Source organism: Chiloscyllium plagiosum, unplaced genomic scaffold (genome assembly GCF_037043375.1).
Source record: "Chiloscyllium plagiosum isolate Xiang-an unplaced genomic scaffold, Cpla_swu_hap1 HiC_scaffold_17, whole genome shotgun sequence".
NCBI classification, from domain to species: Eukaryota; Metazoa; Chordata; class Chondrichthyes; order Orectolobiformes; family Hemiscylliidae; genus Chiloscyllium; species Chiloscyllium plagiosum.
The window spans coordinates 16,194,508-16,217,516 of record NW_028270155.1 but is presented as its reverse complement, the minus strand read 5'-3'; the positions used below and the strand labels follow the sequence as shown (position 1 = coordinate 16,217,516).

Below are 23,009 nucleotides of genomic sequence, written 5' to 3'. Positions count from 1 at the left end.
CCCAATGGAGCTGGAATTGTCAACTGCTTTCGTTGGCTGTTTCTAATTATTTCTCACTTGGAGAGGTGCTGAATCACAAGGATTTATTTTTCTTTCCTGCCAGTTTTCCTGGTCCTTTTTTCCATTCCCCTGTCTCTCCTACCTTGAAATCATTGACTCCAGTCTATGGCCTAATTCTAACGACACTGGCTGCTTCCGTGGTAACTCATCCAAGTCGCTATGAAGATTAGTGTCAAAGAGCTGTTTAACCACAGATTAGATCACAGCTGTATTTGAACCTTGTGTTTGCTTCCAGTTCAGTGGTTGTGGCAAGTGATTGGCAGAAATGGGTGAAACCATTTTCTCCTTGAGCCAGTTCTGCTGTTCACTGTGATCTTGTTTAGAGACATTCACTGTGATCTTGGTTAGAGATATTCACTGTGATCTTGACTGATCTGTGTGTTAACTCCATTCACACACTGTGGTTCCTTTTATTGTTGTAACTTTTCATAGGACGTGGGCATCGCAGGCAAGGTTAGCATCAAATCCCTAGTTGCCCTTGAGAAGATAGTGATGAGTTGCCATCTTGAACCAGAGCTTGCTACGCCATTAAAATTACCCACATTGCTGTGAGTCTGGGGTCTCATGAAGGCCAGACCAGGTAAGGACAGTAGATTTCCTTTCGCCAAATGACATGAGTGAACCGAATAGGTTATTACAACAATTGATGATGAGTAAATGAATACTTTCAATCCCAGGTTTTATAAATTAATTTAAATTCTACCTACTGCCATGGAAGGATTTGAACCGGTGTCCCTAAAAGTATTATTCTGAGCCTTTGGGTTACTGATCCAGTGACATCAACATCTCACCTAGGGGATGGACAACAAATGCTATGATACAAATGACCCATAAAAACATACCACTTACTACTATCTCCCCCTTTTGGGCCGTTTCAGTGGAATTTCTCCCCTTAAATAAAAAGGCTAAGATGTTATCTGAAAGTAAGGGGCCTCCACCCAACATAATCCTCGCGTCCAGGTAAAAACAAAATACTCTAGATGCTGGAGACTGGAAATCAAAAGTGGAGAAGCTCAGCACATCTGGCAGCATCTGAGGAGAGAGAAACAGAGTTAACATTTTGGACGCCAACTGAAGCAGAATTATATTGGAATCAAAACATTAATTCTGTTTCCCACTCCACAGATGCAGCCAGACCTGCTGAGTCTCTCCAACGCTATTTTATTTCAGTCCCAGTGCTCCTTGTCTTTTCTCCCATTCAAGTTTGGTCATGGACATCCATTGGATTGGCCCATGCTTACTGGCAATGTACTGCAATGGTTTGCCATTGCTATTTGCAAAGTGACTGACTAGGCAAGTTTTCTGCTCTAATCATCATCAGGAGCATTGGAATGATTTCCAGACTGACCATTGACCTGTTTGACCATGTTAGCAAGAAACCTTGCATGGCCAAAAAGTTCTGGCATGTGACTTGAACCTGAAGCTTCTGACCTGGAGCTAGGGTGGCTACCGCTGTGTCGCATGGCCTACCTTACAATGTTACCATTCCAGAATATATTTAAGTTGGTGATAATGGTTTGAAGATGTTCGTGTAGAGCTTTTACAGCATGAAGAAAGACCCTTTGGCTCACCATGTCTGCACTGGTCACCAACCTTCAACCTATTTCTAGCACCTGACCAATGCCTTGTATACTTTGGCATTTCAAGTGTTCATATAAATCATTCTGAAATGTCTTGGAGAGTTGCTGTCTCTACCACCCTTTTAGGTAGGGAGTTCCAGATACCACTATCCTCTGAATGATTTTTTTCTTTTTTAAAATTCCCTATAAGCATCCCTGCTCCCTACCTTAAAACTGTCCCCACCGTTTCTCGACACCTCTGCTAAGGGAAAAAGTTTCTCCCTATCTACCCAATCCGTTCTCCCCCTGAAGATGTTTGTATGCCTCAACCAAGTCCCCTCTCAGCCTTCTCTACTTGAGGGAAAGTAACCCCAGCTTACCTAGTCTATCTGATATCGCTGAATCTTTGTAGACCAGCCCTTTGACATCAGCTGGGTTAATGCAAAAACCTTTCAGAACCCTGCCTGCACTACATAATGGGGAAGCGTTAAACCAGTGCTTGGTTCCCTCAGAGAATGCATTTTGGAAAGAGTCACAGGTTCTATTCCTGTGACCTTCAGTCCAAAGCACTGTGTGTGGGAATACCAGTACATTTCTTTCAAATAAATTCCCAAGCCTTTCAAAATATTTGAATTACTTTCTTGTATGACATCAATATTAATTTCAGAAATTGACATGGCAAACCTTTTGTTTGAAGCTATTTACATTAATTTATCGGAATTTAAGGTAATACAAAGAATTGTAAAACGTACAGTGGGATCTGTATGATTGGTTTCACTGAGCTATTAAATACCCCAATGAGGTCCCAGCTTCTGAGGAAAGGAGATGCTCCTGTTCTTTTAAGGTAGAAGCTAAGGCTTTCAAGAGGCTCTGAAGGGAGTTTTGTCCTTTGACTCCAGGCTTTAGTGTGACTACCCTAGGCTTCTCAAAAAAGCTGTACATTATTGCATTGCAAATTAGATGTAGATGAGACAGGAAGACATAGCAGCTGAAGATATGCCACAGTTGGATTTCTCGCGGGAATCCACATATGTGCATTTCTCTCGTGGTTTGAGCACTTTGAATGAAATTGTGAATGCATTTCCCAGTGTGTAATAAAACAACAATGAAAATCTCTGTATATCTCACAAGTGAACTGTTAAAACTAATTCATGGGATGTGGATGTTACTGCATGGGTCAGCATATATTGCCCGTCCCTAATTGCTCTTGAGAAGGAGTGGGGGGTGGGCTGCTTTCCTTACATTATTCTCATAGATTGCATAACACATCTGTTCGATTATTCAATATTTTGTATCTTTTTTTTAATTCAATAGTCAATCTACATAGTTAGATATAACTCCAATTTTATTGATTTTTCTGATGGAGCATTATTCCCAGCAATTACTGCTATTTTCACAATTTAATGGAATGCTTAGTTCCACAAATACATTCAAAGTGAAGAACTTTTACATGTTGTCAAATGTACTATCAACTTCCACCCCTCTGTTGACTTCAGAGCTGTTCTCAGCAGCAACTCTGGGCTATTTATCTATTTGTCGTGTGTGTGACTTGACATCCTATGCTGCCATAGAGGTTGCCAGTAAGTAGAGGTAGGTCTGGGATTTTACTGGGTTTATTCTATGCTGTAACCAGAGAGGAATCATATCTCCAAGATTGCACACTTTATTATTGTTTGATCATGGCATCACTGGCTGGGCCAGCCAATATTGCTCATCCTTAACTGCACTGGAGAAGGTGGTGTTACACTGCCTTCTTGAACTGTTATGGTCCTTGGGGTGTAAAAACAATCACAGTGCTGTTAGGGAGTGATCTTGCACCCGACAGCAATGAAGGGAGGACAATATATTTTCAAGTCAGGATGGCATGTGGTTTGGTGCGGAGTTGCAGATGGTGATGTTCTCATGCGTCTGCTGCCCTGTCCTTTGAGGTGGTTGAGAGCACAGATTTGGAAGCTGCTGTCAATGGAGGGTTAGTGCAGTGCATTACTGTTGAAGGTGCTGCAGATGATGCCAGTCAACTGTGTTGCTTTTTTCTGGATAGAGTTGCTCACTGCGATGGGAATAATAGAGTATTACATAAACAAATCATTCTGTAATCTCAGGGATGTAAAACAAACTTAGGGGGCGAGTAGTTATCAGGAGTAGCCAAGAATGAGATGAAATTAGATTAGATTAGCCATGATGTTTTGAATATTGAATGGCTGAGCAATGTCAAGGGGCCGAATGGCCTACTTCTGCTCCTAGTTCTTATCTTCTGTAAGCTGTCTTGTAGAGATAAAGTGCACCTGGCCTTGTCCTTCCTTTTGATAAATGGTTCCTTTCCTGTAGCTGCTCTTGCTCAGATTGGGTCTTGTCACATGGGATGTGCAGGTACATTGGGTTGTTTAATTGTCACAATTCACCTATTAATCTATTTGTTCCCTCAAATGCAGATGTTGGCCACTGGCCAGTGGGTTGGCATTTAATTGCATTCTACGTGGCAACCTCCTCAATGTGTCGTCAGCCATGCATGTTCTTCTCACACTGCTGCATTTTCTTTTGCCATGAAAACAGGGCAGTTGTTAACTCGGTAGTATTTCTTTTCGGTTAGGTGCAAATAGAAGTTTAAACCGGACTTCAAGTCTTTGCATACAGCTGAAGACAAATACGCGAGTGCCCTAAAGACAAGGAGATCTCTACCTTTTAGAAATGTTCAAAAATTGTAAATGGCGATGACAATATCTCTCCAAAAGGTAGACAAGAAACTAAAAGCTGTTACAACTTCATCGAAAATCTGCCAGCTAGTTTTAAATTGACCCTGGACAAGCCATAGTGTCTGTCATACAGCACAGAAACAGACCCTTCTGTCCAACTCCTTCATACCGACAAGGTTTCCCAAGCTAAACTAGTCCCATTTGATCCATATTCCTCTAAACCTTCCCTATTCATATACCTATGCAAATGTCTTTTAATGTTGTAGCGGTATCTCCATCTACTACTTCCTCTGGCAGTTCATTCCACATATGAACCACCTTCTGGTATGAAAAAGTTGCCTCTCAGATCTCTTTTAAGTCTTTCTCCTCTTACCTTAAAAATATGCTCCCAGGTTTGAACTCCTCCACCCGAAGGAAGACTGTTGCTATTTACTTTATCTATGTCCCTCATGATTTATAAGCCTTTACAATGTCACCCCTCCACATCCTCCGCTTCGGTGAAACCCTCCATTCCTGGCAACATCCTATCAATCTTTTCTGAATTCTTTCCAATTTAATAATTTATATAAATGGCAAACAACAGTGGACCCAGCACTGATTCCTGTGGGACACCACAGGCCTCCAGTCCGAAAAACAGCTCTTCACCACCACCCTCAGTCTCCTACCGTAAAGACAATTTTGTATCCAATTGGCAAGCTCTTCCCGAATCCCATGTGATATAACTTTATTAATCAGTCTACTGAGCGGAAACTTGTTGAAGGCTTTATTGAAGACCATGATGACAACATCTGCCACTCTGCCCTCAGCAATCTTTTCAGTTGCGTCTTCAAAAAACGTAATCAAGTTTGTGAGGCATGATTTCCCACGCACCAAACCATGCAAACTATCCCTGACAGTTTCCAATGCAGTCTGGCTTTTGTACTTCATCCTTTATTTCAGATGTTAAGAATGTGGTTACATTCTAGATGATGGTGTAGGTAAAAATGTTGCTGGAAAATGACACCACACCTTTCTCCTATATTCCTGCAGATTTTGTATTGAAAAGCATTGTGAGGATCAGCCATGGTGTTGACCATTTAGATTGGCAATGAAAGTCCATTGCCCCAATAGAGCAGATTCAAGATAGGCATGGGATAAGCTAGAGAAATGGATTTCACAGATTCAGGTTCTTGAAGAGGAGCAGAAATGACAACAAAACATTAGGGATAGGCAATAAGTGCAGGCCGAGCCAGTAGCGCCAACGTTCCATAAATTAATTTTGAAAACAAACTAAAGCTAAATCTGAGAGCGTACAGAGACCAAGAACATTCATAGTGGGTGAGAAGTAGCAAGAGATGACAGAGAGTGAAGTTGGCTGTTCAGAATTAGCAAGGCAGTGATAATAAGGAAAATGCCCTACAATGAGAAATCAGCAAATAATACAGTATTCAAGGAGGCCATTCAGTCCATCGTGGTCAATGAAAAGCCTACATGGGGATCGAAAGACCTGCTGATGCTGTAAATCAGATGCGAAAATAGAAATTGCTGGAAAAGCTCAGCAGGTCTAGCAGCATCTGTGGAGAGAAATCAGAGTTAGCCCTTTGGGTCGCGTGATCCTTCCTCAGAACATAGAGAGTCAGTTAGCTTTATTGGTTGGATGGCTGGTTTGCAATGTGCATTGAAGCCACAGTATTGGTTCAATTCCCACACTTGCTGAGGTTAGTAAAAAGACTCCCCCTGCTTGTCAACCTTGCCTGAGATGTGGTGACTCTTGGGATAAATTCGGTTGTCCCTATCTCAGGAGAAAATGGGACAATGGTGACTTTCACTGCAGCTACAAAAATAGGCTACATACTCTGCAGCAAGCAGTTTGCCTCCTCATTCCTGAAAGCTTTGAGTCAACTTCAAGGCACAAGTCAGGAATGTGATAGTATATTCTCTATTTGCTGGGAAATGGAATTAGAATAGTTGTATGCTTGTTTTTGAATGCATAGACTCGATGGGCTAAAGGTCCTTTTTCTGTGCTGTAGACCTCTATGACACCTTGACTAGTTGGTTCTGGATTTGCTGCAGAGCCTTTCCCAGCCCAACAAGATTAACCAAATGCAAGGTTCTGATCATGGCTCATTTTCACTTGTTATTTGATTGGTCGTTGAGTTATGGTGACTGCCAGACAGAAAGTTAGGTATTAATTGATTTTGTCAAAGAGGGGAAGCAGGAACACTAATTCAGACCTGTGATATTATCACACAGTTGCTCATTGGCCAGGACCTTCAGAAGTAAAGACATTGAAAATCAAACTCAGCACTAACTGCAGCCTCTGCGCCAAGCGCAGTTTAATTCCGCAGTGACTCCAAGAGCTGTGAGGGAATTTTAGCTCCGAGGCTGCACTTAATAAAAATAATCTTCTGCTGACATTTGCCATTGGCTGTACTGTGCCAGCAAACTCTTGTTCTCGTTCTGAGTGCATTGCTTTGGCGTCATCAGAATTATCTGCATTCTTTCACCTGAATAAAAATGTTCACACCTTAAACCTTGTATACTTTTGAGGAAACATCAAGTTGATTACCATTATTGATACCGTATCCCACTCAGTCTCAATGTTTGCAAGTTTGTATATTGGGGAATGTTTATGAAGCATTAATGATCTAATGTGAAAGTGTTGATTTCAGAGCATCTCTTCAAAAAGAAAATGCACCTTAACCAAAAATGAACTTTAATAATGTTTCACTCTCCACAGATGCTGCCAGACTGGCTGAGTTTCTCCAGCACTTTGTTTCTGTTTCAACTTTAATATTCTTTTGCTCTGCATTTCCTTTTTTTAAAAGCGATGAACATTCAAATGGTGAAAACTAATGGCGCCAGGAGACAGAACTGCTGTTGAACCTTCTGGGCCAGATGATGTGAGAGAGATAAATTAACATACTGTACACAATTGAAAAAGGATGATTACTGATGCATTCTTGGTTTCATATTTGTATCTGTAGATGCTAATTCAGCTGCTTGTGTTATTAGGGTCAATAACTCTTCCCTTTGTGGGCATTGATGCTCAAAGCTTGAAGAGAAACACGAAGTAAAAAATGGTGGTGTTTTGAATTTGTATTTCATTTGATTGGTTGTAACAATATTCTTCTTTGTAGTTAGGGCAATGAGTAAAAGAGAAGGGAAAGGAAATAGGAAATATTCATTCAGTGATTCAACTTTTTCACTATTTTAAAACAATAAGTAATTTGTGAGGGCATACTGATCTTGAGGTTCCATTTAAAAGAAAAGCAGGAAGCATGCAGCTGAAACTATTCAAGAATGCAAGGAATTTTGATTTGTACATTAAAAATAATTGTGACCTTATTGTATAGATATATGAGTTCCATGGTGTCATCAGGAAAATAATGCTCTGTTATTTTTCATCAAATTCAATAATTAAGCATAAAAAGTCTATAATCATTTTATTTTTTTTATTCTCCTTCCATCCTATTTGTTTGCTATTAACTGCGGTTATTTTAAATTCTGTTATCTGTCCTAATCATAAACTGAATACATTCGTATTGTATATTTATAGCCCAAGAATTATTGAATGTGCTTTTTATGACATTACTATCAGTGAATTGCAAAAAATGTTCCACATAAAAAAAACCTGGGTAGTCAGATTACGGTATTGATTGTTGAAAAATGACCCTGCGTAATTCTTCAGAGGCAAAATGGCCCATGTGGTTTATCACATTAATCTTTTTAAAAGAAAAATTGCTGTTGGTGCTCTGCTGTTTCCATGCATAGAACCTAAAGCCAATTAAATTTGCATAAAATATTTGGTGGTATTTGTTAACCACATCTTATCTAGATAGTGGAAAATGCTAAATATTAGGAGGAAGGAAGTCTGCAAAAAAACACTCTTCTCAATTATTCCAAACATCACCACAGTGTTTTATTCATTAGATTGCAAAAGCTGCACCTCAGTGAGGCAAGATCAATTTGAATGTGAGGGTGCTGCATATAAACTATTCTTGTCTTGCATCTGTTACAGTTTTGTTGCTACTTGAACTATGTATAGCTAATTTACAAATAATGTATTAGGTTGAACCTGGGAAAACAAAGAATAATTGTGTACAAGCTACATCAGAGATACTTGTGGTGAAGATGCTGCTCATCTGCACATTGATTTTTTTTCTGCCTTTATCTTAAAAATCTGCACAAACTTGACAGTGTGTATTTTGATTTTATAATCGTAGTAATTTATTTTGCATTTTTCTAAATAAAATCCACATGACTGTGACTTATGTTTCCCTCTTTCTGTCGCCTAAAGTGAAGGGCTTAATTTCAACATATTATGATCCGTTTTGTTTGACTCATAAGCTCATCAGAGATCAAACCTGCACATGTTACTGACAAAATTTGGCCAAAGATGTGTAATCTTTCCATTGGACATACGCAAAAGTGCTTTTTAACCCTTTCACACCTGAAAGATATTTTATATCCTGAAAGAAAGTGGAAAGTGCACCTTCTCACATTTTCTGCTTGCGAAAAGAGGAAGCTTTGGTTCTTCCAACATACAATTCTTTGAATATACCATATGATGTCCCCCAGCTGGGAGGGCCTGTTCCAAGGCAGTATGTAAGCATAGTGTTTTTGATTTTCTTCCCTCTAGTTTTTTTCCATATTTGTCTTCTGTTGCTGATTCTTACCAAACGTTTGGTTCAGTCTGCACCAACAGCTGTCCGATAAACCTGTCATTTACATGTGAATCTTCATTGCCATTAATGTGTTTGACTTTCATCTGATGGGGTGGGAAGCTGCGGTTGGTGGGCACCGTATCCAAGAGAGTCATACTGTCACCCAGTGCTCATAGAGCTCTTCTCAAATGTCACTAGAACACATATTTGATCTCTTTTTCTTCCCCATCTTTCTTACTGAGGGATGTTGAGGCCGAAAATTGACCTTATAGCGGTTGATAAAATCATGAGTGACATGGATAGGGTAAATAGATAAAGTCTTTTCCCTGGGGTCAGGGAGTCCAGAACTAGAAGGCATAGGTTTAGGGTGAGAGGGGAAAGATATAAAAGAGACCTAAGGGGCAATGTTTTCAAGCAGAGAGTAGTACATGTATAGAATGAGCTGCCAGAGGAAGTGGTGGAGGCTGGTACAATTGCAGCATTTAAAAAGGCATCTGGATGGGTATATGAATAGGAATGGTTTGGAGTGATATGCGGCAGGTGCTGGCAGATGGGATTGGATATCTGGTCGGCATGGACGGGTTGGACCGAAAGGTCTGTTTATGTGCTGTTTATGTCTGTTTATGTTATGTTATGACTCTATGGCTTTTGATAGGATTGCTTTTGAAAAACAAGAATAATCTGGACATTTTTTCCCTGCACGTGAGGAAATGCCTTCACCTAATTGTGTAGATGAGTTCTAAAACATTGAATGATTTGACTTGATTTGATTTATTATAGTCTCATGTACCTAAGCATAGTGAAAAGCTTTGTTTTGCGAGCAGTACAGTCAGATCATAGGTTCTGAGACAGTGAGGTGCACAAAGCAAGATCAATGTAGCAAGAACAACATTAACAAGGTCCACATTATATGAAGTTAACGAGGGCAGCACCCTTCCATGAGCTTGCTTCATCATGGGACAGTTGGTGTCTTTTTGATTTTGAATTCAGGTGTGAAGTGCTTTAGGCTCTGTGGTTTGTCGATATTAAAATGAACATATTTAATTAAGCTGAGAAATAATAACTAAAATATGAAACAAAAGGAATAATGGGCAGCATTAATGACTTCACCACTTGGGACTTAATCCATTCATGGCATGTTTATCAAACATGAAATAGTTCCATTCATTTATCCACCTTAGCTCCCTTCTTTCATTAACCTGCCGACTAGTGAATATCCATTGGTGACAGAACTCAGGAAATATCTTTTGAATAAAAGCAGAAGTTAAAATTTCTTGATCTTGTTGCACAAACAACATGGATGCCTCTTCTATGTACCGAATCCCAAAACTTGCTGTGTTATTTGCCACCATCTTCTGTATATCCTGAATAGGTACCAAGAGGGCATGTAGAATCAAAAGGCCTTCAGTTCTCCAGCTTGATGCAACAGTGGTATTAAAGCAATATACTGAGGATGCTAAAAATCTGAAACAAACACAGAGAATGCTGGAGAAGATCTGTGGAGAGAGAAGAGTTAACGCTTGAGTCGTTCTGTACTGATGTGATGGTGAAGATGCCTGCAGTTTTGTAATGAAGACATGCATGACTGCTTGAAGAGCCACCCCATCTCTGTAATGGTGGAAATAACTGTAACCCTGAACACGGCAGAAAACAAAACAAGTCAAAAATGTATTATATACGTGCTCCTGAGAAAGCTAATGGATGTTAACACTGTAAAGATACACTGAACTAAGCTGCAGGAACCTGTCTCTCAATCTCCAAGCAGAGTTAATAAATTACTCCTTTGTGATGTCTGAATATTATACAGCAATGGCAGAGTAAATACATGGTGTTGTTACTGCTGAATTATCATAGCTTTGAGATTGAGAAATTTGTCTTCTTTCACTTTAGTCATCAGTAAAACCACTATAGTAGGAATTTTATTTTATTTGCCTGTCCTCCTCCTTTCTTTTGAACTTCATTCATTATCAGTTTAAATTCTTTCCTGCCTCCCCTGAACTTCCTTCCCCATGTAAGGTCTCCCATGTTATTATGGTTTCAGGCAGATGTCCCAAATATTCAAGCTTCTGGTGAGGAGGAAAGAACTGACAACCCTTTTTAATCACACTTACCCACCTTCGGTTGGGCACAGCCCTCCCTCATGGATGCCTTTCCTCCAGAACAGTTTGAAATGGGGTCAACTTAACCAAACGTTCTTGAGTTCACCCTAGAGTAATTTTATTAGTTGTTGAACAGGGAAAGAAATAATAATGCAACACACAAACACAGATCAGAAATAGGAAGTGAGTCCAAAATAAAAACCTGAAGGGTATATGGTTTAGTCCTTGAGTCATTTGTCATAGAATCCTTACCGTGTGGAAACAGGTCATTCGACCCAACAAGTCCACACCGACTCTCCAAAGAGGATCTCACCCAGACTCCTCCCCACTCCCATCCCTGCAATTCCCATGGCTAATCCACCCAGTCTACACATCTCTGGACAGGAAGGGACAATTTAGCATAGCCACTGCACCTAACCTTTGGACTGTGGAAGGAAATTGGAGCACCCAGGGGAAACCCATGCAGACACGGGGCGAATGTGCAAACTCCACACAGACTGTCACTCAATACTGGAATTGAATCTGGGTACCTGACACTGTGAGGCAGCAGTGCTAACCACTGAGCCACTGGGCTGCCCATACCAGTGAGCTACTGTGCCACCCTTTCTGAAGAGTGAATGTCATGTGCTAGTGTGTGTAGGAATAGGAAGATAGGTCAGATGAACTAGTGGTTAAAGGGATGGTGTAGACTTTTGGAACATTAAGACAGTTTCTAGAGGAAGTGCGACCTGTACAAACTGGACAGATTATACCTGAACTGCTTTGGGTCCAATGTTTTGCTGGGTGGTTTGCTTGTGCTGTTAGGGAGATTTTAAACTAATATGGCAGAAGGATGAGGCATAGAGTCATAGAGATGTACAGCATGGAAACAAACCCTTTGGTCCAACACGTTCACACTGACCAGATAACCCAACCCAATCTAGTCCTACCTGCCAGCACCTGGCCCATATCCCTCAAAATCCTTCCTATTCATATACCCATCCAAACGACTTTTAAATGTTGCAATTGTACTAGCCTCCACTATTTCCTCTGGCAGCTCATTCCATACATGTACCACGCTCTGTGTGAAAATGTTTCCCCTTAGGTCCAAATGTAAAGTCAGGAGCAAAGTTCAACTAGATATAGAAGGAATACTAGGACAGTCTAGTAGGCAGAAACGACATGGACAAATAAGGCACGTGGGAGACCCGGAAAACGAAATTGTATCAGTTTTATCAGTTGTATTAGTTTCTGTTCTCATTGCAAAAAAGTAGGCTAAGAGGGGATATGATAGAGACATATAAGATGATCAGAGGATTAGATAGGGTAGACAGTGAAAGTCTTTTTCCTAGGATGATGACGTCAGCTTGTACAAGGGGGCATAACGACAAATTGATGGGTGATAGATTTCAGACATATGTCAGAGGCAGTTTCTTTACTCAGAGAGGGGGAAGGGCGTGGAATGCCCTACCTGCCAATGTAGTTAACGCAGCCACATTAGGGAGATTTAAACAATCCTTGGATAAGCACATGGATGATGATGGGATAGTGTAGGAGGACGAGCTGAGAATAGTTCACAGGTTGGCACAACATGCGAGGGCCGAAGGGCCTATTCTGCGCTGTATTGTTCTATGTTCTATGTTTAATGTAAGGAGCCTGATTGGTGAGTTGGATGAGCATATATCAGCATATGGGAATATGAGATTGTTGTAATTGCTGAGACATGGTTGAAGGAAGGACAGGACTGACAGCTTAACATTCGGGGGTAGAACTTTCAGCTGATTCAGGGAAGCTAAGGGATGTGGAGCATTGCATTATTGATAAAGGAAACCAGTATATAGGTAGTTCTACTAGAGATGGACAGCACTAGACCGAATTCAAGGGAATGAAACCAATCAAATGGTTGAAGTGTCAATGGGCAAACATTTAGGAGACAGTGACCAAAACTCGGTAAGTTACAAAGTCATTATGGAAAGGAATAAGGATAGTGCAGAAGTTAAGAGTCTAAATTGGGGGAAGACCAACTTCAATATCATTAGACAGAATCTGGCAAACAGAGACTGGGAGCAGCTAATTACAGGTACGTCTGCATTTGGAAAGAGGGAATCTTTCAAAAGTAGTCAAGTAAGAGTTCAGGGCCAATGTGTTCCTCTAAGTGTGAAGGACAGGGCAGCAAGTTCAGGGAACCCTAGATGTCGAGATATTGAGATCTTGAGAAAGAAAAAGAAGGAAGCATATGTAAGGTGCAGTGCATTAAGAACAGAGGAGGTCCTTCAGGGGTATAGATACTGGAGGGGAGGTGCATAAAAAAATTAGGAGAGTAAAGAGGAGCCATGAAGTATAAATAGCATTAATGAAATATTCAATACTTTGCTGACCACAGGAGAAGTGCCAGATGACTGAAGGATAGCTAATGCAGTTCCTATGTTTTGCTTGAGGTTTGCAAAATCATGAGAGGCACAGATTCGGAGAACGTCTCCCCACTGGCAGATGTGTATAAGACCAGAGGGCATAGGTTGAAGGTCAGGAGTAAATGGATTAGAGGAGATCTAAAGATTTTTTTCACCCAGAGGGTGGTAGGAATATGGAAGATGCAGCCTGAGAAGGTGGTCAGGAAGGCACTGTCACAATATTTGAGAAGCATCTGGATGGGCACTTAAAATGCCAGGGCATAGTAGGCTATGGACCAAGTGCAGGCAAATGGGATGAGTGCAGTTTGGTGTTTGTTGGTTGATGTAGGCATGGTGGGCTGAAGTCTATACTGTGTCTATATTCTGTCTATACTGTGTGACCGTATGCATGAATGCATGTATGCAGTGGTTAGCACTGCTGCCTCACAGCGCCAGAGACCCGGGTTCAATTCCCGCCTCAGACATCTTTCTGTGTGGAGTTTGCATATTCTCCCCGTGTCTGCGTGGGTTTCCTCCCATAGTCCAAAGATGTGCAGATTATGTGAATTGGCCATGCTAAATTGCCTGTAGCATTAGGTGAAGGGGTAAAATGTAGGGGAATGGGTCTGGGTGAGTTGCTCTTCGGAGGGTCGGTGTGGACTTGTTGGGCCAAAGGGCCTGTTTCCACACTGTAAGTAATCTAAAAAAAAAATCCCCTCAAAAAAAAGAAAAAAGATCACACTTGTTATTACCAGTAGCAGTGACATTGATTAGTTAACTTTTGATTTTGAAATTTTTCACCTTGCAAGTTGAGTGAAATTCTTTTAACTTGGTTCCTTTCAACAGTGCTGGGCCAGCTGTTGGATTGACAGAGTGTCTTTGCCTTTTGTTACCCACATTGCAGGGCCGTTTAATGTTTGATTTCAATGCTGTGACACACATTACACATAATCCATGCATTCTATGTCAGGTCGTTAACACACTCAAGTGGAGGTGGGTACTGCAGATGCTGGAGATTAAAGTCAAGATTAGAGTGGTGCTGGAAAAGCAAAGCAGATCAGGCAGCATCCGAGGAGCAGAAAAATCGATATTTCGGGCAAAAGCCCTTCATCAGGAATGAGGCCACATTCCTAATGAATGGCTTTTGCCCGAAAAGTTGATTTTCCTGCTCCTCGGATGCTGCCTGACCTGCTGTGCTTTTCCAGCACTAACACACACAGACCAGTGTTGAAGCCTGCTTTTAGTCTCAGTCCCTATGCATTTTTGAAAGGGGAAAATGTCATCCAGCCTGCAGTCTTTTTGTTTAACCATCATTTACACAGTCTAGATACTCAAATATCATTACAGTTCAGTGTCTGTGCATTACTCACTTTCACCTCCATCCTTTTGAAACTTCCTTGATATCTCATCAGGTGTGACATTCCAAGGTTTTTTTTCTCACTTCAGACAGCCTCTAAATTTGCTTTCACAGTCATCTTGGCTACATCAGTCCCCTTTGAAAAAAACACATGGAGTCATAGAGCCATAGGGGAGGGAAACAGACCTTTCGGCCCAACCAGCCCATGCTGACGTAATCCCAAACTAAACTAGTCCCAGCTGCCTGCTCCTTGCCCACATCCCTCCAAACCTCTCTTATTTATATATTTATCCAAATGTCTTTTAAATGTTGTAATTATACTGACATCCACCACTTCCTCAGGAAGTTCATTCCTCACGCAAATGGTCTTTTGTGTAAACAATTTGCCCCTCGTGTCTTTTCTAAACCTCTCTCCTCTCACCCTTGTGGATTTAAAGGTCGATGTGCTTTTGGGTAACCTGGGGTTTCGATTCATGATCATGGTGGACAACATAGCAATACCTGTCTCAGTGTTTGTGTCCAGCCACGTTGTCACCAGAAAGTGTGGCAGAGAACTGAGTTAAGATAATCCATCCACCTACTGCCTTTAGAGGATCCTGGGTTAGCAAAAATTCCTAGATCAGGAGCCACCAAGTAAGGACCCATCAATATAGATCCACGCCCAGTTGTCTTGAGCTGAGTACTTTCAACCAGCACCATTAAAAACAGCGCTGGGTTTTGAAATCATTTACTTTAATCAATGCTGCAAACATTGAGAACGTATGCAAATAAACTTGATGTTACTATGCTGGAATCACAGTTAAAAATCAGTACACTTGGATGGTTTAACATCAGAACCTATATGGTGAGTCAGTGCTTCCCACTTTTAATGCTGCTGTTAAATTGATCATCAACTCTGTAGAAAAATGAAGAGAATAGCCAAGTTACAATACTATGTTGCTGACCTCCCCTAGTTTCTGCTCTCATTTGTCTCCCTGACATGGCCATTCTCCTCCTGTGTGCCTTCTTTGCCCAAAAAAAACGTAGTGCTCCAAATAACAGACGTCTCCACAAATACTGCTGGTGCCATTGGGTTATAATCTCTGGAGATGCAATGCATTAACCCCTTTGACCATGTCAGACAGCACTATGCTTTGCAGCAAATAACTCAACTTAGGAAAAGAAAGGCAATGCATTGTAATGGAGTGGGCTGGTGTTCTGCTTGCAGTGTGTTCAGTCTTTTGTCCGTTTTGCAAAGTTCACAGACATTCTTTCAGTTGCAATCAAACATTTTGCTGAATACAACTGGCCACTTATCTCAAAATGTATCACTTTATTCAGACTTTGAGAGTTTCAATGAAATAGGTTTGCTGCTTGTGAGTAGTTTTACACTGGGGGATAAATATAAGAACTTGCTGAATCAATAATGTTTATCCTGTGCCCCATCAGATGTACTGTCGTGCTGATGACACCAAAGTTACTCCTGAAGTGTGAAGTGCACTGAGCAATGAGAAAATTGGACAATATGTAGGATTACATCGACAGTGCAGTCCCTCGTTTTGGTAACGTTGGGTGCATCGACTAATACAATATTGTACCTGGCCCCTGAACTGCATCATTTGTAATTGATTTAAACTGGTTGGCTTGTTGCTTTTTACTGTTCAACGTCGGGTGACGTTTCTCCCTATAGGTGAGCATTTCTTTCTTGTTAGACAGTTCAACAAAAACACTTAGACTTATATCGTGCCAAGGTAATGCCCAAGTCAAAAGCAGGCTGGACCATCTTCAATCTCGCTTGACCAAATTTGATTTAGCCTCACACTGGAACTCCAACATGAACTTCCTGACAATGAAGTGTATGGTCTTGCTACCATACCAATGGTGCCTTTTCTCACTTACTAATTTCACTGTTCATTCAAACTATTGTGTTTTAACATTGCCCATAATGTTCAGGGATGTATAGGTTAGGTGCATTAGTGAGAGGGAAATGGTCTGGGTGGGTTACTCTTCGGAGGATCAGTGTGGACTGGTTGGGCTGAAGGGCCTGTTTCCATACTGCAGAGAATCTATTCTAATTATGGAGTTGGTTGCATGGACAGTTTTTGAGTTGGATTTCTTGCTCGTTACAGGCTCGGTTACCACTATCTGTACATGGTTTAGTTCGAATAATAGCAAAGCCTCTCTCTTTACTATTCTTCAATTCATTGTGTGGGTCTTTGAGAACTCACATTACTAGTAGGGCTGCCACCCCCACCTGGTGAGTAGTCTATTAAGCCAATTATAACCTTGTAAAGTCTGCCTTGTGCTTTCCTCGTTGGTATAGGGCCTGTTTAAGAGTGCAGAGTTAGGAATTTGGCAGCATGCTGTAACACTCCACATAAACTTAAAGGCTGGCAAGAGTGCAAGAGCAACCAAACACTATCCTTGCAGAGGGTTCCTAGTTCCCTGCACTCCTCTCTCCTTACACACACACACACACACATATATACATATATATGTGCATACATGCAGAGACACATGCACACACGCACGTTGTCTGGCTGCAAATTCAATCTTAATTCAAGTTTTTTCATGTTGAATCATCCTCTCTGTTACTTAGCTACAATCAGCCTGCTGCTTCTCTCAAGCTGAAATGTACAGATTGACCCTTAAAATTAAAGAGGCTGCACACCATCCTTAATCCAGGGAACCTACCTCAATGCTGATTAATAAGATAGCTCCTTGATAATTCCAAAGTCAATGATTACACCCATGGACTGGTTCAGCTCCTGACCTCCATTTCCCACATGGAAGAGAAGAATGCAGCCCTTCCAGGGGTTCCCAAACTGTGGGTAGGGATATTATTGAAGGTCATGAGCTCTGAGACACCATAAATGAGTGCTGAGCAGACTCCCGAAGGACAGTCCTGGAATTGGTGCGAAGATGCCAATGTACAAGCTCCTATGTGTGATTTTCAGCTCCAAGGCCCAATCAGAGTCTCCAGAATGATTGCAGATCATTTGTTCAGCTATGCTTTCAAACCCACTTCTCTCCTACCCTGGCACAGAGAGAATATTCAACCTAGAAAGAGCAATTGAGTACCTCTGGAGGACAAGGTTTACCAAATTTATATTTCCTATCTATGATGGATGTTGATACTTTAATCTCCGTTTTGACAGGGAGTCCACCTCACTAAACCACTTACTGCTCCTGTTACCATTGGCAATAGTATTGTGTCATTCAAAATTCTTCAGCCGAACAGCAAAATTATTTATACCTTTGGGAGCAAGACTGATTGTTAGAAAGGCAAACTGGAGTGGGAGCGTGGAGACTGGCGATAACTCCGGAGTTCCTTGGACTAATGTCATCCCACATTCCTGATAAAGAGCTTATGCCCAAAATTTTGACTCTCCTGCTCCTCGGATGCTGCCTGACCTGCTGTGTTTTTCCAGCGTCACACCTTTCGACTCTGATCTCCAGCATCTGCAGTCCTCACTTTCTCCTAACGTTATCCATAGCTGGCAAAAAGATAAGGTTAGTTTTAATTGATATAGTTTTTGAAAAGGTCAATAGAAACTTTGCAGAAACTTTTCTCAGAGGATGAAATAGATTGGGTTAAGCAGAAGATGGAATTGTTTTGCGAATGGTGTATAGGAAGAACAGATTTGATGGACCAAATGGACTTTTCCATGTTAGCTCAGCAATCTCTCTTGCATGAAGAACAGAAGAAAGAAAGAAATTGCAAGGACAAGCTCATCTGAGACTGGAGGATCAGCATTACGTCTGCCCTTTTGACTAAAATTTGCTTCTGTCAGTTAATTGGAATTAACCACTAAACTATCCTGTTCACATTTTTCATTTAAGCTGATCTATCGTTTTTAATTGCAAGCTATTGATTAACCTTAAAATGCTACTTAATTTCACACTGTGTATATATGAAATAAGAAATCATAGCATGTAATTTTTGCCTAATAAGGCTGTAATTATACTGTCAATCCCCTGAGGGTAGAGATGACATTACCATATGGTCTTGTGTGTACCCAGGTGCTTCATACATCTCTTTCATAGGTCACTATCCTTTATGGAATTCTGTCACAACCATAAACAATGGTTCGACTTTGCTCACAAACCATTCATCACATTGCTTTTTGCTAGTAACATACGGTACTATGGGTTAATGGGACAGAAGTTCTTGCTTGCAGTTCCTCATGTGCTAATATCAGGTGCATTATTGCAGTAAGGCAAGGTCTCCCACAAGAACACAGGACATAACACACCATTACTGCCACCCTCAACTTTCCGTCAGTCTCTACTAATGAAATTCTGTGCAACCTAGGGAGTGAATTGGCATTGAGCTTGTGATTCATGGGGTGACAGCACAGAAGAAGAGAAAGCAACAACAAAGTCACAAATAATTTCATCCTAAATTAGCCAGAGCCTTCAGAGAGTGTTAATAGAACAAAGAGACAGTGTCACTTTATACCTTTCCTTTTGTTTCTGGAACTTTCCAAATGTTACTCTAACTATGTAGCTCAACTCACAGGAGATGCCAGAGGATGAGATAACTGTATATCATGTTTAATATTTAACAGCCATGAATTCCTGCAATTACCAAAACTTGGTCAAGTTCTTTTGGAAATCCCTCAGCATTTTCTGTTCAGGTATCTGCACTGGTAGCTTGCATTACGCATTGATCAAATTGCTCTGAATTATCTACTTAGTTTTTTGTTCATCTCAAACTACCTGGTTCCCTCACCAGTTTATTAAATGATGTTCTCATTTCAAAAGCCAAAAGAACAGCAGATGCTGTTAATCAGAAATTACTGGAAAAGCTTAGCAGGTCTGGCAGCATTGTGGAGAGAAATCAGAGTTAACATTTTGGATCGAGCGACCCTTCCTCAGTTCACATTTTGTTTTGAGGGAAAAACATTCCAGATAAATAATCATTCTTTGTACTTTAGCCCTTTAAATTCTGTATTATCCTCTGAAGCAATACTAGATCCCTTCTGAACATATGAAGTAGGAACAGGAAGTAGATCATTCGGCTCCTCATGTCTGTTCTATCATTGAATAAGATCACGATTGATTTGTTCATTTTACAAATTCCACATTCCCATTTACCTATGATCATCCTTTATTCCTTCCTAACAAGAATCTACCACTTTAAGACGAGAAATGGCCTCATGGTGTTGTTGCTGGAATATTAATCCAGAAAAAAATCTCAGCCAATATGCTGGGGACCAATGTACAAATTCCACCATTGCAAATAGTTAAATTTGTATTCAATGAAAGAATCTGGAATTAAGAGTCTAATAATGATCCATTGCTGATCGTCAGAGAAAAAAATTCTGGTTCACTGATATCCTTTAGGGAAAAAAATCTGTCATCCTTACCTCATCTGTCGTCTCCAGTTGGTGACTCCCAACCCACAGCAATGCGGTTGACTTTCAATTGCCCTCTGAGCAATTAGGGAAGGGCAATAAGTACTGGCCTAGCCAAAGAAACCCACATCCCCGAAGTGAATAAAATAAAACCTTTGTCCTAAAAATACATTCTATGACCCTGCCTCTACTCCCTTCTGAGGCCAAGAGTTCCAAAGTTGCACAGCCCTCTGAGAAAAACAAGTCTCCTCATCATATGACACACAAAGACTCCACCAGGTCACTCACTCGCTGGTGGTGCATCCACAATGTTTGAAATTTTTACAAGGCCTCTTTCAGGTCTCTTCCCATCATCGTTAATACAGGGAGGGCCATTCCACAGCCCAGCAGCTCTTAGCCATTCAAGATGGTGTCGAGCAAGGGCACAGTGGGGGCATTGTCTGCGCACCACCCCAGTCCATCAGAGGCACCTCCAGCAAAGTCATCTTTTATCAATTTAACCTTTCCTTCTCCACCTATCACTCCTTCAGTCTACCCTCAAAACCCACCCTCCCCTCGATGAGAACGTGGAGCCCAGCGTTACCCACACTCACTGACCTAGTGGGGCTGCCTGCAGTTCCAGCAACAGCCACCACTCCTGGTGGTGATAGTGACACTGCAGAGCTGCTCACAATCCAGTTGGCTGTCAGCTCTCCATAGTGGAGCTACCTCCTCAGCTAGGAATGGATGTTTTTCCGTAACGCCATTAATGCTGCTCCCAAAGTTCCTGGGGGCTGGCCCGTTATCAGGGTCACAGGCGAGCTCCCTGTTGTCTTTCTAGCCTTGGGGATGGCAACTACAAAGGTCTGCAAGACTCAGCTCATGGATTCATTGGTTTATGAGTTCAAGTCCCACTGCTGAGACTTCAACTCACAATCCAGGCTCATCATTGAATTGCAGTATTCGATGAATGCGCAATTCGATGAATGCAGCGCTGTTGGAGGTGATTTCTTTTGAATAAGATGTTAAATTAAAGCCTTGTCTGCCACCTCATTGTTGATGCAGAAGGCTCCTCGATTCTAATTCAAAGGAAAGCAAGTTGGGCTTTTCTCATTGTCATGGACCAATATTTACTCCGCAACCAACATTACAGGAATAAAACTTCTGGTCATTATCACATTGCTGTTTAAATAAAGTGTTTAATTAGCTGTAAAGTGCTATAGACCACACTGAGGTTGTGAAAAGTGCAGTGTAAATGCAGGTCTCTTTTTAAAAAGAAATGGCCAGCATATAATTGGTGTCGTCTCACAGTGTCACACTGAGGCTGGGAATCCAATGAAGTAGACCGTTCACGTTGTGCCTCAGTCACTTTGTTATTCTGCCACAAAACTGATTTTACATCACTTTGTGAAATATTCTGTTTTAAAAAGTAACTGGGATATCCATCTCCTCCTCCTTTGTAAGATTTTTTTATGTAAGTCTTTAAAAAAGAGCAAATATTCTGAATTTAATATTAATGTTCAGTGTGGACTGTTAATAATGGATAGCTGCTTTCATAAAAATGGCTTTGACCCTTAAAATCTACCAGTATTTTAATGATTAAAAACCAAAATGATAAATATTACATTATAGGAATTTATAACAATCATCTTCTAGAAATTTGCTCAGTGATTTTTTTTTGCTTTTCCTTATCTTAAATCTGTGTGGGTGTCTGGAACAGAGCTAGCTGACTAAAATAATATATAGTGGGGGAGATCAGAACAAGTGTTCTGTTAAGAGATAAGCCTCTATTCATTTCTCCATTGTTAAGCCATTTGTACTGGGGGTTGAGTGCAGTTTGCTTGCTTGATGCAGTAAACTATACAATATCTATTAGATTACAGTCACAGTGCTGGATTTAGAAATGAGATTTTGAAGGCTTTGTAATTTTGTAAATGTGTCGTTATTCCTTTAGTCACTGATGTGATAAAATTGAAAAATAACTACTGCAAACACAATGCCGTGCTGTGTTTTTTACTCTACTAACAGTGCAATTGCAGAGTAAATCAGCCAGTAATAGATGCAGGCTTGAGACCATGCTGTGGTAAAATGTAGAAAATATGTTGCATATTGAAATTAATTTAATCAGTAATGGGCTATTTTCATTTACTTTAGAAACTTTGTCTCGGCCAACAGTTACTAAATAAAAATTTGGTTACGTGATATCCCATATTGTATTTGACAAAGGGGACAGGTGCATTAGAATAAAATTCCATGGTGATCCTTCACTCTGTCAGCCGTGAATATTTTATAGCCTAATGAATCATCTTTTTAAAATGAAGTTTCTTGTTGTAGTGTCACTGGCATTTAAAACAAAAAGCCTGCCCTCGTTGAAATCAAAACTCTGGAACATGCTGACTCATACAAAATTACTTAAAAGGTGGTAACATTGGATTGATGTACTTTCAGGTATGCTTTACTGGTGTGAGTCACTGGTATTTAATCAATACCAATATGATTATACCCACGCGGCAATTATAAATTATTTAAAGCAGTATCCATAGGTTACTGACTTGTTGCCTTTAAATTAAATTCTCTGTCAATAATTGATGCAAAGAATTAATCTGAGAACACCTTCCAAAGCAAGAACTTTTTGTTTGTGGCATTGTGTATTGAATTACTGTCTGTCACAAGGCACTGTCTTCATCTCCCTGTCTCTTCTCTGCTCATTTTAGTTTTTGCCAAAGTACTCGAGATGTCTTTATGAAGGGAAAGAGTGCAATGTTTTTGTGGAGGTGCCCAAGATAGCAGAAAGGTTTTTGTTTAATTACTTCTTGTGCTTGGTGTTTCCTGCCCAGTTGGTTTCACTTCACTGAATGCCTGATAAATGAGGAAATGGATAAATTTGAGAAAATTCTGTGACACAAAT

At 40.7% G+C, this 23,009-nt stretch overlaps 1 protein-coding gene across 5 annotated transcripts in view; it reads left to right on the top strand.

Moving 5' to 3' along the window:
• The window catches only part of wwox (WW domain containing oxidoreductase), a 948,132-nt gene that overhangs the window by 632,338 nt on the left and 292,785 nt on the right, over positions 1 to 23,009 (top strand). The window contains exon 9 of one of the 5 annotated variants that reach the window (XM_087995713.1): positions 493 to 627. The exons of the other annotated variants lie outside the window; for them this stretch is intronic. Within the exon in view, the coding sequence (XP_087851839.1) occupies positions 493 to 612 (120 nt within the window). The 3' untranslated portion in view covers positions 613 to 627. Of the gene's footprint in view, positions 1 to 492; positions 628 to 23,009 lie in introns of those variants that run through there. 5 annotated transcript variants of the gene reach the window in all.